General features: G+C 47.0%; 1 protein-coding gene across 7 annotated transcripts in view; it reads left to right on the top strand.

The window, feature by feature from the left end:
• The window catches only part of TMEM225B (transmembrane protein 225B), a 29,025-nt gene that overhangs the window by 6,153 nt on the left and 5,734 nt on the right, over positions 1–17,138 (top strand). Inside the window, exons 2-8 of one of the 7 annotated variants that reach the window (XM_086691997.1) lie at positions 10,532–10,715; positions 12,161–12,239; positions 13,493–13,532; positions 13,641–13,851; positions 15,293–15,509; positions 15,928–15,999; positions 16,326–16,463. In XM_086691997.1, coding sequence (XP_086548123.1) covers positions 13,644–13,851; positions 15,293–15,509; positions 15,928–15,999; positions 16,326–16,463 — 635 coding nt within the window. In that variant the 5' untranslated portion in view covers positions 10,532–10,715; positions 12,161–12,239; positions 13,493–13,532; positions 13,641–13,643. Of the gene's footprint in view, positions 1–10,531; positions 10,716–12,160; positions 12,240–13,492; positions 13,533–13,640; positions 13,852–15,292; positions 15,510–15,927; positions 16,071–16,325; positions 16,464–17,138 lie in introns of all 7 variants that reach the window. The other 6 variants (XM_086691999.1, XM_086692000.1, XM_086691996.1 and 3 more) reach the window with 6 other exon arrangements.

Here is a 17,138-nt window from a genome sequence, read left to right on the forward strand (position 1 = left end):
GGAGACAACAAAGCGATTGGTTCAACAAAAAGAAAAGGTTTGGTGTAGGGGAGAGGATCAGAACAAGGCTGGAAAGACAGAGGCCAGGTCAGGGAGATACAGAAGAAACCTTCATTTGGCCTCAAGACCAAATGGAGGCATGCCCAGGCTATTGCTCTTTGACTTTTGATGAGCTGATGAAGACTTTATTAGCTTCTCTGTCTGATGTCTCACCTTATTAATGATCCCAGTTTTGAAGGGCTTCTGGGTTTAGATGCTCCTAGGCCTGTGGGGCAAATCTGGAAGACTTAGAAGGTTCTAGAGTTAGGCTGTCCAGTAGGGTAGCACCAGCTACAATGGGCTAACTACATTGAAATTAATTAAATACAATTAAAAGTTCAGCTCCTCAGTTGCACTAGCCACATTTCAAGTGCTCAGTAGCCATCTGTGACTACCGGCTACTGTATTGGACAGTGCAGATGTGGAACAGTTACATAACCACAGTAAGTTCTGTTGGATTGTGCACAGTGAATGACTTGAATTTACAGTACCAGTTCATTTTGGTATCTTGCGAAAAAGAATTGGCCTGCCTACCTATTTGTTTGGGCTTGACTGATGCCTTTGTCACTTTTTTTTTTTTAAAGTACCTAACTTTTTAGACCTAGTCTCTGTGTTTGCAATTTGTGTGACTTACAAGGTAAACAGTTAAACACATGTGCAAATGGATATAAAAACATTAACCCAGTAGTCCATTCACACTGTTAGAATGGCTATCATTTAAACGACAAGAAGTAACAAGTGTTGGTGAGGATATGGAGAAAAGGAATTCTTACACACTGTTGGTGAGGATGTAAATTGATGAACTACCAATAGAACTACCATATGATCCAGCAATTCACTTCTGTGTGTTTATCTGAGGGAAATGAAAGCACAAATCTCAAGAAGATATCTGCACCCCCCATGTTCATTACAGCATTATGTACAACAGCCAAGACTTGGAAACAGCCTAAGTGTCCATCGATGGATGAGTGGATAAAGCACATATGGTATACATACAAATATACATGTGTATACACAGTGAAATATTATTCAGCCACGAAAAGGAAATCTGTCATTTTTGGAAACATGGATGGACCTTGAGGATATTATGCTAAGTGAAATAAATCAGAGAAAGACAGATACTGTATGATCTCACTTATATATGACATCCAAAAAACAAACAAAAAAAACCCCACCCCAACTCTTAGACACAGAAAACAAACTGGTGATTGCCAGATGTTGGGGGTGGGCCTGGGGGAATTGGATGAAGGGTGTCAAAAAGTAGAAACTTCCAGTTACAAGCTAAATAAGTCCTGAGGATGTAATGTACAACATGGCAACTATAGTTGATAATGCTGAATAGTATGTTTGAAAGTTGCTGTGAGAGAGGACCTTAAAAGTTCTTATTACAAGAAGAAAATTTTTACAAATACAGTATCTAAATTGAACATACAGAGGATGAGAGCATATCTGGATGTGGAGAACAAGTGATAAGACATCACAGATAATTATTAAATTCCTTCAATAAAATGACTATTACCAAATAAAATCAGAGCTGTTTATATTCTGGGCTTTCCCTGCTGATGGAAATGCTGCATTGGATATTCCTCAGCACTCCCTTCTTTCAGAAAGATCCCTCTTGGTAGAGGGCCTGCTTTCTCTAATACCACTGCGAACAAAACAAAACAAAACAAAACAAAAACAAAAACAAAAACTCTAGCTTCAGTGAGCCTTATTTCATAAGTATTTCTTGAGAGGAGGAATGTATTAAACAGGCAATGTTTTTCTGTCATGTCTCCTTTAAATGCAGTTAGGGTGCAGGGTTTATTTTTGTATGTTCTGTTAGAGTTGAAATCGACTTGGAAATATTTCTACTCCATGCTTCATATTTAAACAACTCTTCCTCTTCTCCCCTTTCCTTTATTAAATCTTCCCAATTTGCAGTATTTTTTAAAGATGCACATAAGTAGGTCTGAGTGTGTCTGTCCATGAGTGAGCATCTGTGTATAGAGAGATGCTCTGGTGAAGAAGGTGTTGGTATTTGATGATGTGAAGATAGTCTTCCCTGTTACCTCAGAGACAATCACGAGGCCAGGGTACCATGTAGACAGAACCTCTGGGGTAGGATACTCCTCTTTAATTGATTTGTTTAGTCCCTTCCCCTCCCCACAGAGACCCCAGAATCTCCCTTCTAATGTTCTGAGATACTTCCACTTCCCCCAAACACCGCTTTCCTTTCTGCTAATCCCAGTACGTCTGTCTGGTTAGCTACTTCATATGTAAACCCTAATTTTAGTTTCCCACTGCTTTCTCCAATTCTGCGCAACTTGTATCCATCTTTTCTCTGTACTGCAAGGCCATTTTTCATACTTTTTGTTGAACCAAATCCTTCTTGCATACTCTGACCATCCTGTTTCCCACCAGGAATTTTTCTTATTACATTTTACCTTTTTTATATTTTCTGTCAGATGGTGAGACCTGGACTGAGGATCAATTAATTATAAAGCAGAAAAGTCTTGAAGTAGGGCTACACTACCTGAAGGAGATGAATGTGAACAAAACAAACACGAGGGGCCTTATGAATAAGGATGAAACTTCTGTAACGTCATAAACTCTATCCAACAGCCACAGATTCTTAATTGAAGAGACATCCCAAATGTGTAGTATTTGTGGAAAGTTATTTAGGTGAAACTCATACCTTATTCATCATGAAAGAATCCACACACAAGGGAAGACTTTTGAGTGTCATGAATGTGGAAAAACTTTTGGCCATAGTTCAAACCTTATCCAGCATCAAAGAATACATACTGAAGAAAAACCCTATGAATGCAGTAACTGTGGGAAAGCCTTCTGGTGCAGTTCACACCTTATCCAGCATCAGATAACTCATACAGGAGAAATGCCTTATATATGTAATGAATGTGGAAAAGCTTTTGTTCAGAGCTCAAGTCTTACTTGACACCGGAGAATCCACATGAGGGAGAAACCCTATGTGTGTAGTAGTGAGTGTGGGAAGGCCTTCAGCCAGAGCTCAAATCTAATAGAACATCAGTGAGTTCACACCAAAGAGAGACCATATGAATGCAATGACTGTGGGAAGGCTTACAGTTGTAACTCGCACCTCATTGAACACCACGGAGTCCACACAGGGGAGGCTCCTTATGATTGCAGCAAGTGTGGGAAATCTTTTAGTAGGAGTTCACTTCTTATTAAACACCATAGAATTCACTTTGGAGAGAAACCCAATGAATGTAGTGAATGTGGGAAGGCCTTCAGTCAGAACTCTCACCTTATTCAGCAGCAGAAAACTCACAGTGGAGTAAAAGCTTCTGAATGTAAGGAGTGTGGGAAAACCTTCACGTACAGTTCATGCCTTTCTGATCATCTGGGAATCCATATAAGAGAGAAACTGTGAATGAAATGAAGATGGTAGATGGAGCCTTTGGTCAGAGTTCAGCTCTGATTGAATGCCAGAGAGCCCGCATGGGGAAGAAACCCTTTGGGTTTCATGAGGGTGTACAGCCTCCAGTCCTGGCTCAACTCTTACTAAGATGTGAAAATCCAGATAGTGGATAGATCTCACGGATGTGTTCAACACATGAAAACCTTTAGACAGAATTTCCACCTTATTCAGCATCATTAGATTCACCTTGGAGGAAAGTGTGTCAGAGAGAGGTGTGAAAGGAACCTAATGCAGCACTACCAAGGTGATGGCTAAGTGGAACCTTCAGTTAGTGCTGCTGTTTATTTGATGTTTAGGATCTGCATCACAGGGAGATTCTGTGGTTTGCTTTTCAGATCTTCCCAGTTGTCTTCTGAAAATGGAATGAGTCAGATCCACTCCAGGGAAGAAAGAATCAGGGAATTCTGGATTCAGACTCATAGATCAGGAAAGCAGCAAGGTGACCTTTGAACCCAGTAGTTCTCCTTCTAGCTCATCTATTCTGTTGTAACTCTTTTTTTTTTTTTAATTTTTTTTTTTTAACGTTTATTTATTTTTGAGACAGAGAGAGACAGAGCATGAACGGGGGAGGGGCAGAGAGAGAGGGAGACACAGAACTGGAAGCAGGCTCCAGGCTCTGAGCCATCAGCCCAGAGCCCGACGCGGGGCTCAAACTCATGGACTGTGAGATCGTGACCTGAGCTGAAGTCGGACGCTTAACTGACTGAGCCACCCAGGCGCCCCAATTCTGTTGTAACTCTTGATGGAAGTGACCCTTGGGTCTTGGACCAGCATTTCACTCCTCAGTGTCCTGCAGATTATTGAATCTCTTGTTTTATATGACCTAAATGCACTTAATAAACAGGCATATATTTTCTAGGCCAAATAACTTCAGTATGACATGTCACGGGCTTTGTTATATGTCAGCTTGGGTAGGTTGAAATGCACTTGCCAGACTTCCCTTTCCTGTAATTTTTGGTTCTTGAGGGCTAGAGAGGCAGATTCTTGGGAGACTGGGAGGGCAGAAAAAAAGCAGCAGTTATTTTGTAACTCACCCATGTGGTTGCTAGTCAGCAGCTGGGCCTGCAAAGGGTCCACCTTCCCCTGGATCCTCCTTTGCCTTCCCTAGGTTGTGTGTGGGTGTGTGTTTGTGTCCTCGTGGTTTTACCCCTCTGATTGAATCCTAGTCATACTCAAGGTCACTGTTCTTGTGACAAGTACACATTTATTTTAAGTTTAGGTGGAGAGAAATGGGTAACTTCTGGCTGTTTTTGAAACAAAACTTCAATAATAATTTTCAAGATTTCCTTTAAGAAAAAGCCACAGTTCAAACTCCTTTATAACAAAAATTACATCATAACCTGAGGCAGAGCTTCACTACTGGGTAATTGTTGAGGAAAAAATTGAATAGTGTGATACATAATAGATCATTTTTTTAAGGATTTTTTATTTTGGGGTGCCTGGATGGCTCAGTTGGTTGAGCATCTGACTTCAGCTCGGATCATGATCTCGTGGTTTGGGAGTTTGAGCCCTGCATTGGGTTCTCTGCTGTCAGTGCAGAGCCTGCTTCGGATCCTCTGTCTCCCCTCTCTCCTCTCTGTCTCTGCCCCTCCCCCACTCATGTGTGTGCTAGCGCTTGCTCTCTCAAAAATGAATAGGATTTTTATTTTTAAGAAATCTCTGCACCCAAACATGGGACTTGAATTCATGACCCTGAGATCAAGAGTCACATGCTTCACCAGCTGTGCCAGCCAGGTGCTCCCATAATGGATACAATTAAAAAAAACACACAAAAACTTTTGAGTACTCATTACCACGAATATTTTTATCACTGAAAGAAATCCCAAAAATATCTCTACTGGGTAGTACATTGTTAGATTTATTCTAGGTATCTGAGAAAAATACCTACTTTGTTGTAAATGCTTATTTTTTATCACAAAAAAATAAGATTGTTTTACCCCTAGTTAGTCTGGATTAATGATTATTTAAAATATCAAGTGAAAATTATACTTACATTGTAGACTCTTAAAATTGAAACTTGCCTGTCCTGCAGCTTCCATGCCTGGTCTGGTGCTGTGCACACAGTAGGTATTGAGTGGATGGCTGTTGAATGAATCTGTTTACTGGACACCAAAGTCTTGTTGTTTGTCTCAGCTCTTCTATCTACACTCCTCTACCTTCCTTTCTGTATAATCTGGAGGTGATTATTAGCACTAACTAAGGGTCACCTTGCCATCTAGATGTCTCGAGTATGGACTTGCACTCTGTGAGGCCTGGTCTGACCTCTGAGCTGGTGTGCCCTCTTACTCTACTCGGCATGTGACCCTTCTCGAGTCCCTCCCCACTCCTTTCACCACAGAACGGGCCCTTTCCTTCTGTGGGGTCTTGAGAAGCTTCAGGGATGAGGCAGGGCTTGATGAGTTGGGTTTGAAGGCTGGGCAGGATTCTTTTTTTTAAGGGTATTTATCCATTTTGAGAGAAAGAGAGAGAGAAAGCACATGTCGGGAGGGCAGAGAGTGTGTGAGAGAGGGAATCTCAAGCAGGCTCCACACTGTCAGCACAGAGCCCAACGCAGGCTTGAACTCATGAACGGTAGGATCATGACCAGAGCCAAGATCAAGAGTTGGACGCTTAACTGACTGAGGTGCCCCACAGACTGGGCAGGATTCTGACTGGCAGAAAAGAATAGCAGGGAGGGGCATCTCAGGACAAAGTCATTGTGCAGGGTCATGGGCCAGGCTCCAAGGGTGGAGGTGTCCGTGGAGACCAAGAAAGGAGAGCAAAGAGTTTGTCTAGCCGTATCAAAGGCACTAAAGTAGTGGGGGAGCGGCTCCTGGCTGGCTCAGTCAGTGGAGCATGCAACTCTTGATCTCAGAGTTGTTAAGTTCAAGCCCCACGTAGGGTGTAGAGATTACTTAAAAAAAAAAAAAAAAAAAAAAAAAAGATGTAGGAAAAAAACCCACTAAAGCGGGGCTCTGGTTCTTTGGGCACAAGTATTACTAGTGGCCAGAAAATTGACTAAGCTGTTAGACCTCAGGTGAACACGAGGTCAGCCGCTCATCCAGGTTGGCCAGGCTTTTCTCAGTCTTAGTATTGGAAGTCTCACATCTGAGAAAATGCTCAGTCCTGTGCGAACCAGGATGACTGATCACCTGAAGCCATAGTAACCCCACATCCTTGCCCACTCATGGCTCCTAGCTGCAATAGGACATAATAGAGCGGGAATTCTTAACTTAGGTAGCATACTGTATCACCTGGGGGGCTTTCAAAGTACCTCAGTCCCAATCTCAGAGATTTTATGGAATTGAGTATGACCTGGATATTGGGATTTTGCAAGTTACCAGCGAATTCTAATGTGCATTCAAGGTTGGGAACCTATATATGCAATAGGGGACAACAATGCTTCACAGGTGCTGAAAGACACAAAAAGATCACATAGGATCTGTGGCGTAGTCACTGAGGGCTAGCAAGAGGGCTGGACTGGGAGTGTGGAGCACATCAGGAGCCTATGTGAAAGGAGAGAGAAGGTGTCCCAGGTGAAGGAGATGTGGGGCCCTGGCATTGGGAATGGAGCCAGCTAGTGGGTGGATTCCCTAAGTGCAGTAAACCAGGTCTGGAGAGCAGAGGCCTTCTCACTTCCCAGTTCTGTTAACTGGTAAAACTACAGTTTGGGTTTTCCCTTGGGAGCTCTGGCCCAAGGAAGCACAGAGTCTGGGGGAAGTCAGAGCTCCAGCTCATGGGGACTCCACCCCATTTTCCAGCAGACAGTTATTCTTGCTTGTCCTCTACCCTGGACCTGGGAAAATATGAAAATGCTTCCAGAGGAGGCTATAACCTAAGCCTGTGCACACATTCTAAAATCTCCAGTCCTGGAGGGGGCTGGCCTGGTAGTCCTTAGCCATGCTGTGGGCGCAGCCTTGGGCTCCCCTGAATGAGAGGTTCTTCCTGTGCTCTGTTAGAGGATAGAATCTGGGAAAGGGAAGATAGTAAGAGGAAGAGGAATTTTGGCATTGGCGCCCAAATATGACTGCTTTAATTTACCAGAGGCCTCTCATGGCCCTTAGGATGTAACTCTACAAGACCCTTCACGTCTCTGTTCTGCCTACTGACGTCTTCGGTTCTCTGGGGGCCGCTCCTTCCAGTCATTTTGAAATTTGTTGGGTCCTTGAACACAGTATTTTTTCAAATGTAGGTCAAAGCAACTAGTGGGTCATAAAATTAATTTATTGGAGTGAGTTGCAACCAGCACTGAGGGTAAAAGAAAAAAGTAAGCATGACTGGACTGGGATAGAAAGCATTTGTGTGCATTGCACGTAGCTAAGGGAAGTGAGATTTTTCCATGTGCACATATGTGCCATGTATAGTAGTTCTTGCTGAAGAGCAGGTGAAAATCTTTGCACAATGCAATCCCCTTTTGGGGATAAGATTCCATGTAAATCCTGCCTCCTTGCAGGTCTTCCCTTGGGCTGAATTGTCCTCTGCTATCCCTGTAGCGTGCTATCCATCCTTTGTGTACTGAGCACATTTTTTAAAAAAGTGATTTATTCAGGTACCGGTCTCTGTGCTAGATGGCAAGTTCTGCGAGGGCAAGGACTGTACACACAGAACATTGAACGTCGTATCTGTCATTAGAGAAAGCACTTTGATGCTGCGTGGCTGAGTACTTTAGGTTACTGCTGTGGATATGTTCTTAGCCAAGTTTCTTTTTATTTTTTTCCAGTTTTTTTTTTTTTTTATCTGAGAGATTTCAGTATATGGAAAAGTTGAAAAATGGTATAGATGAACACGCTATATATCCTCTATGTAGATAAGTAATTATTATCACTTGTCCATATCTACTTTCTATCCATATAATTTTTTTTCTGAATTATTTGAGAGCATGCATGGACATAACCTTCACCCCTAAGTAGCATGGCATGCTTCTCCTACAAGTAAGGTTAGTCTCCTACATAATCGCATCACTTTTAACATACTTAAGAAAAATAATTTAATTTCCTAATAACATCTAAAATGCAGTCTAAGGGACGCGCTCAGGCCTGGCCGCTGCTCTGAGGAGAGGTCCTGCTGTGCAGGCCAGCGGGCAGGGAGGGCGCTCTGTGTCCTCAGGGCCTCCAGTCAGCCACCCCCGGGGCAAGCGTGGGGTGCCCGTTGGGCCCTGCTGTGAGACGTGGTGCGGTAGCTGCCCCGTCGGGCTGTGGAGGAGTCGTTATTAAACTGTTAAATCTCAAAAATAAAAAAAATAAAAAAAAATAAAATGCAGTCTATATTCAGACATTCCCTGGTTGCCCCAAGAATGTGTTTTATAGCAATTTTATTTCTAATCAGAAAAAAAACAAAACAAAACAAAACCAGGGTCACATTGCATTTGGCTTTATGTCTCTTTAGTTTCATTTAATCTAGAATAGTTCCTCTGCTTTTGTTTGTTCATTTGTTTGTGACAATGACTTTTGGAGGAGTCCAGAACAGTTATCCTTTAGAATTTTTCACAGAATTGGTTCCTGTTGTCCTGTGGTGGTATTTAACTTCCCTCCACCCCCCTGTATTTCCTCTAAACTGGAATGAGGTTTAGAGGCTTGATTAAACATTTTGGCAAGAAAACCTCATAGGTCATGTCTCCATACTGTAATGCCTCCGTAGGCAACCGACGTCATATTATCCCACCCTAAGTCATGCCGTTTATTCACCTGTTTCAGGTAGTGACTGCCAGATCTCTGCTACGTAAACGTATGTTTTCCTTTTGCAACTAGTAATTTGTAAGGACGATAAACTCTAGCACCATGCAAATAATGTATTCCCCTACAGCCTAATGTTTTTAGCAACTATCCATGATCTTCTGGGCAAGTTCTTAACCCGAGACTTTATTCATTTGCAGTATGAGGATAATAATGCCCGTCATTTGGGTTTACTGTGTAATGAGATTCAAAAGTATAACATAACAGTGCACGTGAAAATGCTGCCCTGGTCTGCCATGATTTCTCTCTTCTTCTGAAGACACCATTCCTCTTCCTTTAAGAAAGTTTTTATGTTGATCCAGATATGTAATCCAAATTGCTGACTTCTCAGTGACCCTGTCTGCCTGGCCACTGTGAAGCACAGTTGACTTATCTTCTCTGGCCAGAGTGGAATGAGCATGTGACTTGAGCTAATCAGAATGCTTACTTGGGAAATCTTGAAACAAGGAGAGGGTGAGAATAGGCTGAGGAAAACCTTCTTTTCCTCCAGGATGACTAACTGTGAAGACTGGAGTCTGGAAGTGAATTGCTTCCCCTGCCACCTGGAGAATGAAAACCTGTTGGGTGGAGGAGATCAGAGTTATCTGTCTGAGACGAGGGCAGAAGGTTGTGGGAAGGGGGAGGGTCTTCCTGGCCTAGCTCTGGTCCTGCCAGCTGGACCTCTGCCCCGAGCCAGCTAAGACTGTGGAGGCTGTCTCTGGGGAACATTTACAAACTGGGTTCTGAAACTTTGAGAGATACAATCCTGGACAGTATAGGGGCCTGTCACATGCTCTCACGTGATAGGTGACTGGGTGAATTAGTGGCCCATCCCATCTCGGTTTTGAATATATCAGGGCCAGAGGAGAGGTGAGCCGGTGCCAGACATGGTACTGGCTTTTAAAAATCTTAGAGTTACAAATGCATTTCCTTGGTGAAAGCAGACTCAAAGTGGGGCGGAGTGGGGGTTGTGTGTGGTGCTGCTGGTGGTTTATCCAGCTCTAAGTGTGGCCACCCCCTACCTGTCTCCCAAAGCCGGAAGTTAGTCCTGCCCTCTCTGAAGAGTCTTCCCCCAGGTTGAAACCAGCCGCCAGGGTGAGAAGGGTAGCCAGCCTTCTTAGGGGAGGGCAGAGAAGGGGAGAGGGATGGAGGGGCCGGGAGGCCTGAGGGTGATCGGGCCCATGCACAGGACAAAGGCTTGGGAGGCTGCAGGAGTGGGGTGATCCGGGATGAGGGTCTTGGAGAAGGGGAATGAACTGGCAGGCTCCTGAGGAGTCAGGGGGGCTTGTCATTGGACGGGTCATTGGACCCTTTTAGCCCTCCAACAAGAGGAGTTACTATTATTATTCCCACTTCACAGACGAGAAAACTGACACCCAAGAAGAGGTAAATTACCCAAGGTCACCCTGCTGGTAATGGCAGAGCTGGAATTCGAATTGAGATCTGCCCGGCTCGAGATCACTTCCACCCCGTTTGGTGCACGGGTGCGCGAGGTCCGTTCTGCAAACAGCCCCGGAGGTCAGGTACCCCGGGCCGAGGGCCAGGTGAGTGGGCAGGTGAAGCTGCAGGGCCGATGAGCCCCCACCCTCCGCCCCAGGGCCCCACGCGGGCTCCGTGGGCTCTGTCAGGAGAGGGCGCATTCTTGCTCCCGCCTCCGGGCCAACGGAAGCTCTGGACAGAGGGACAAGCTCTGGGCCAAAGGGTTGGATGAGGGGCTGGCCTAGAGGGAAGCCCTGCCCTAGAGGCCCGGAAACCCCGAAGGTGCCCCAGGAGGGAGGAGAGACCACCCGGGAGGGAGCGGCAAGGTGGGCCCAAGGATTGGGGGCGTGGAGAGGGCCCCCAGCACCCCTCCCCCTGCCGCCTTCAGGCCACCCCCCAGGCTTTTGCGACCCACTGCGGTGGCGGGGCTGGGGGGATGATCAGAGGTGGCAGGGGTGGGGGGATGATCAGATCTGGGTCCATCGTTGTTTCCAGAAAATGTCACTGTGGCTTTGGGGCAAGGGAAGGGCCCAGGAGGCTTTTCAGCAGGAAGGAACCTCAGAGCAAACCCGGATCAATTTGCTGCCCAAGTTGCCACTAATGACTGGTGGGAAAAGGGAGTGAGACACCCTGTGACCCTGACAGGTACCCCCACCATTCCAACCCAGATGTACTTTATGTCACCCACCTCATTCATCCCCTAGCGCAGGTCCCAGCTGACCCCGGGGTTGCACGGCCTGGGGGGGGGGGGGGACAGGGGTGCATTCTGGCTGCTGCAGGGTAGCTCAGGAATTGTCCCAGAGGGAGCCCAGAGTGAGAAGCCCTGCTTCCGCACAAGCCCTGCTTCCCAGATGCCAGTCCTCCAGGCTCCACATAGCTAGCAGCTCTTTTACTTTCCAGTGTCACAGATCCTTTTTAAATAATAGTTAAAACACTCTGTAATAGTAGCTGACAGTTGTTTTTGTTTTATTTTGAATGTTTGTGGCAAAATAAAAAGTTGGCAGTTCTACATCGCCCCCCCCCCCCCCCCCCCCGCCCCCACTCTCCCTTTCTCACACATGCAAATGAGCTTACCTAGTAGGAAGAATTCACTGGCCACTAAATTCCAAACTAAACTGCTGGCCTGGTCAGCTGAGGTGGGAGAGGCAGCCATGTGGGATTCTGGTCCTTGCCCCAGGGCTGACTGACTGGGATCCTGGACCAGTGGTGGGTCTTTCTCTCCTGCTCTGTTTCAACACTACAAAAGGATGTACAAATCCCCTGTCATATTAACAGGTCTATGGTCCTTCGAGTCTGGCCTAGATCAATGATGCACCCCACAAGTTGTATATCTGTGGGGCGCAGTCATCCAGGCCCAGTGCTAAGAGCTGTTCCGAAGGTCCTTCTCACTGGTGAGCAGCTGGGCAGGGGGGAAGATAGGACTGGGGTATGCCTGGCCCTGAAGTAAGCCAGGCAGGGGAGAAGAAAGCATTGCACCTTGTGACGTGTTTTTGTGTCTCTCACCCCACAGTTACCAAGAGCCTGCGAGTTCCTGTCTGTTTTCATCCCTGAATCACCCCCATTGGCCTAAGCTGGTCATGGGGCGTCCTGTAAGTGTGGAGGGAATGGATAGTGGCTGGTGGCTGGGAGGGCTGTGTGCAGTGGCGAGGACCAGGCTGAGCTTCACAGGAGAGTTGGGCTTTGAGGAGGAAAGTGGGGAAGGAGGCTGGAGGAGTTGGGGATGGCTCTGGTATTCTAGGAGTGGAGGGAGACCTGTGGGCATGGGGCAGGAACAGTGTGGGTGTGGGGACTTTCAGAGAGGAAGCCTGGGAGGACAAGGAAGGCGGATGAGATGGGGACATGGAGAGAGGGAGAGGCCGGCACGCGCTCCACGCCAGCATGTGGTGATGGAGAATGGCTGAAATGGGGAAAACACAAAGGGCGGTTTTAGACAAATTGAGGTTGTGCGGGGGGGGGGGGGGGAGGGGGGTGTAGGCAGGACACAGACCATCGAAAGACAATGTCCAGTGTCCTCCGTCCCACCCAGAGCAGGGGGGTCAAGATGTAGCCATGACTTATACCGGACAGTTTTAGAGCTAGGACTGCTCTCCGGGCCAACCGACTCCATCATTTGAGAGCAAAGGAGACTGGGGCCCTGAAGTTCAAGTGACTCATCAGTGAGGCCTGGAGGGTGGAGGGAGCGTCTAAAGGGGAGCTTTGGAGAGAGGGAAGGATGAAGTTGGTTCGGTGGGAACAAGAAAAAGTAGTGACAGGAAGGAGGTGAAAGCACATTGGGATGTTTCCAAACCACTCTGCCAGCGCTCGAAGAGCACTCTGTGTACCTGGTTATACACAGCGTGTTTGGGTAGGAGGTGCAGGAGGGCACCCACACTCCACCCTCCGCCATTAGGCTGGTCCTGTTTGTGGTGATCAGCAGGTCCCGCAGCCTTAGAGACTCTCCTTGCCCTGGCTGCAGTTTGGGGGGTCTGCATTGGAGCCTCTCCAGGTGTTGGGCCTGAGCATGGGTGTTCACACAGGATGAGGACTGGAGAGAGCAACCCCTCACACTGAGGGCTTTGCACCTCAGACCCCAGCCTTATTATCTCTCTCATCATCATTCTGAAATCCCCAAAGCTCTTAACTGTTAGCTGCCTGCCAAGCTTAGTGGAGAGGGTCTTTGTAGGTGGGTGGTAGTTAACAGAACTGAGCAGTGAGAACTTTAGGGTTGGAAGGGTTCGGGGATGGCCCATTCCAACGTCCTCATTTTATTGAGGTGGAAATTAGGGCTCAGAGAAGGGACCCTGCTTACCCAAGATCACCCAGTGACTTAGCGGCAAAAAAAATGTTTTATGCATTTTTTTAGGTCTGCTGAAGAAGTCTGTGAGGCTGTAAAGTTTATCCAGGCAAGGAAATCACCATTTCCCGAGCCTCACATATGTGCTACCGTTTGTGTAGGCATCATCTCCTTCCCTGTGTTCCACTTGAGAAGCCTTCACTTTTCCCTTGAACAGGTGATGCTGACTTTGGAGGACAAGGACATGAAGGGGTTCACGTGGGCCATAGCCCCAGCCTTGACCTCCCTGGGCTACCTGCTTATACTGCTGGTCTCCATCTTTCCCTTCTGGGTGCGGCTTGTAAACGAGGAGTCCCACGAAGTGTTTTTCAGTGGCCTGTTTGAGAACTGTTTCCATATCAAATGCTGGAAGCCTCGACCCTTATCAGGTAAGGAGGGATGGAGGTGGGGATGGGGCAGAGGGAGATGGGCCAGTGTGGGCAGTTTGGGTGACAGAGAGGACAGAATTTAATAAGCCCCTAAGGGCATTTTCTGAGTCTCTACTTTTGGGGTTAGAGGAAAGTAGTGGCCAGGAGAAGGTTGATAATATCAGGTTGACCACCAGGGTCAGGAGCAAATGTGTCAGCAACAAAGTTTATTTGCGGGGTAGGGCTGGCTCCATCTAGGATGGAGGGGCGGGGGTCCTGCCCTACTCTGTGAGGCTGGATTTCAGCCTCACTTCCAAACGCCCGTCCGACTGTGGGTGGCTGCTCTACAGAGAATGTGCTCAGGCCTGAGGACATTTCGAAGGGAATGCACAGAAATATGAGCTCAGTGGACTGTGGATGCACTTGAGGCTGTGTTTTTATAAGGGGCTTGAGAGGGTCAGGGGGATGTCTGTCTTGGAAAGGAGGTGAACCTGGGGGATATAGGGGTTCTCTCCTGATAACAGAAGAGGAGAAGCCTCTTTGGGGGAAGATGGGCCACACTGTGTGAGCTCCTTGACCTGGAGTTGCTCAGCCTCGGTACTACTGACACTTTGGCTGGAAAATCTTTGTTGCGGGGCTCTCCTGTTGTTTGCAGGACAGTTAGTAGCACCCCTGCCCTCTACGGCCCACTTGATGCCAGTAGCACCCCCTACCCTCAGTTGTGACAACCAACTTACCTCTTAGCATTGCCAAATATCCCCGGGGTGAGGAGGTGCAAACCTGCCTCCAGTTGAAAACCATTGGTTTAGCCTAAGAGTAGATTCTAGAAGTTTAGCGATACCTTTGTCTTAGGAGTTTAGTGATATGTTTGTCTTTTTGTCCCACCCCCAGCTGTCCATCTCTGCGTGCTTAGAAGGCTATAAAAACTCATATTAACGGCAGCTCTTTCTGCCCGTGGGTCCTGTCCCCGTGCTTTAATAAAATCATCTTTTTTTGTACCACCCCCCCCCAAAGAAACCCTAAAAACCTCATTTTAACATGGGTCTGAATCATGCCAATAATAGGGGAATAAATCACCCTGTCATCAAGTCCCTTGCTCTGCTATTTTGGATCTATTTCATGACTTGTGTTAACTGGGATAATTAAATAAGCATTCCCCACAGAGTTCAGAACATCTCAACCTCACAGGTTCTGATTTTCCACTAGCCACTTATTTCAGTGTGACCAGTATTGATGGAGTTTTTCACATTTCCACATGCAACTTGTACCATTTATGTTGCTTACCAAAATGACTGTTTGTCCATCTAATTTTTTTTCCCCACACACTTCCATGTCACGGGGAACAAAATGTTGGAACCAGAGCATTCATTGTTGGGGGCAAAGTGGAGGGGTCAGAGCTGGGGTCCCAGGCCATGCTGTGGGACTGAGGGTGGTAAGCTGGTTGGGGGGCTTCTCTTTGCAGGCTCTGCGGGGCTCTGTCCCTTGTCACGGGTCAGGTGTCCAGCTGCAGCCCAGCCTCCCCTCCCCCACAGTGTACATCATTCTCGGCCGCGTTTTCCTGCTGTCCGCGGTTGTCCTGTCTTTCCTCACCACCTTCATCCTGGTGTCCTTTGCATCTCAGCTGTTTCCGAGGACCCGGAAGCACAATTTGGTGTCAGCCTTCATCAGCTTCCTCACAGGTGTGGAACAGGCAGGCAAGCCTTGTTGTCAGGCAGGCCTCAGCCTTGGGAAGGGGCTGGGGAGGGGCCCAAAGGCAGGGAGATGGTTGGTCTCTGTGGTGTCAGGAGAGAGAATTTTTAGGGACCTTCTCACCTGTGGCCTTCTCTGAGGCAGCCTTCCCCCCCACCCCGGATCACAGTCCCTCTCTCTGAGGCTGCACAGCATCCTGTACTTCCAGCTAGCTCCACCCTCACTATGTTGGCTTGGGGTCATTTGTCTGGGGGTCTTTTTACCATAATCTCTATCCCAGTGACTCTCATAGAATCTGACACAGAATGATAATACACAAGTGAAATATGTGAGTGAAATATAAGTGTTTGTTGGATGAATGGATGGAAGACACCATCTCTGCCCTTTGGAACCTTTTGACTTTAAAAGGCTGGCCAAGGCCCTACCCTGGGAGGCTCCCATCACATGGAGGAGGTGGAACGCTCACAGTGGGAAAATCAGGTTGAATTGCACCCAAAGCATCACACCCAGAGGGCCCCGTCTGGAGTCAGCCAATGGCACAGGCACAGAGGGTACCCGGGAAAGGGCTTTCTGGTTATGGGGCCTCTGGGAGGTGAGGCACATGGGCTTTGAAATGTGTTGGGAAGGAGGGCAAGACAGGCATGCGGGGTAGAGGTTATTGACTCTGAGAGGGCACAGGTGTGGGCTGGAGAAAGGAGCCTCCATGTAGGAACCATACAGGCTGTAAGCCATGTGACTCTGTCTGATTAAGAGCAAAGGTGGGAACCATGTGAGGAGATCAAGAGTGCTTCCCTATGACCCTGCAGGGGCCAGTGCCTTCCTGGCCTTGTTGCTGCATGCCCTGGAGATCCAGAATCTGAGGATGAAGCCCAGCCCCCCCAAGTTCTCGGTGCAGTGGCCTTACTACGTTCTGGGCTTTGCCATCCTTCTGTTCATAGTGGCTGGTGAGTGTCCTGGGGCTAGTGCCCTTCTCCCTGCCCTCTGTCTGGATTCAGAAGCCATGGACACTCTAGAGCAACACTGTCCAAAACTGTGGTCACTAGCTACTTGTGGCCATTTCATTACTTAAAATGAAATAAATAGAAATTCAGTTTCTCGGTCATGCTAGCCACATTTCAGATGTTCAGTAACCACATTATTATGTGTCTAGTGGCTGCCATATTGAATGGTGCAGATGCAGATATTTCCATCGTTGCAGAAGTTCTACTCAACAGCACTGCTCTAGAGCCTCAGCCCTATAGCCCATCTTCCTCCTCTTTGACTTTGGAACCAACCTCCAGATCTCATATTCTGTCTTACTCTGTCCTGGCTCCTAAGGGTTTCTATGCCTATCTCTATCTCTATCTCGGAATCTACAATCTTATTCACCTCAGTCTCGCTTTACTCTCTTATTTTATATACCATCACCGTCTAAGTCCCGATCCTATTTGATTTTGTCCTTTTTCCTAATCTTCTTCCTACTATATTAATCTGACCCATGACATAATCTGTGTTAACTTGATTTTATTATACACTGAATATATAAAAACATTTATAATATATAAGAGGTAATTAAAAATAAACTGTGCACCCATTTCCACCATATAGTTTAAGAACTAGCCATATTTTCATGGAATCCA

This window comes from Puma concolor, chromosome E3 (genome assembly GCF_028749965.1).
Source record: "Puma concolor isolate L17-30 chromosome E3, mPumCon1.1.hap2, whole genome shotgun sequence".
NCBI lineage: Eukaryota > Metazoa > Chordata > Mammalia > Carnivora > Felidae > Puma > Puma concolor.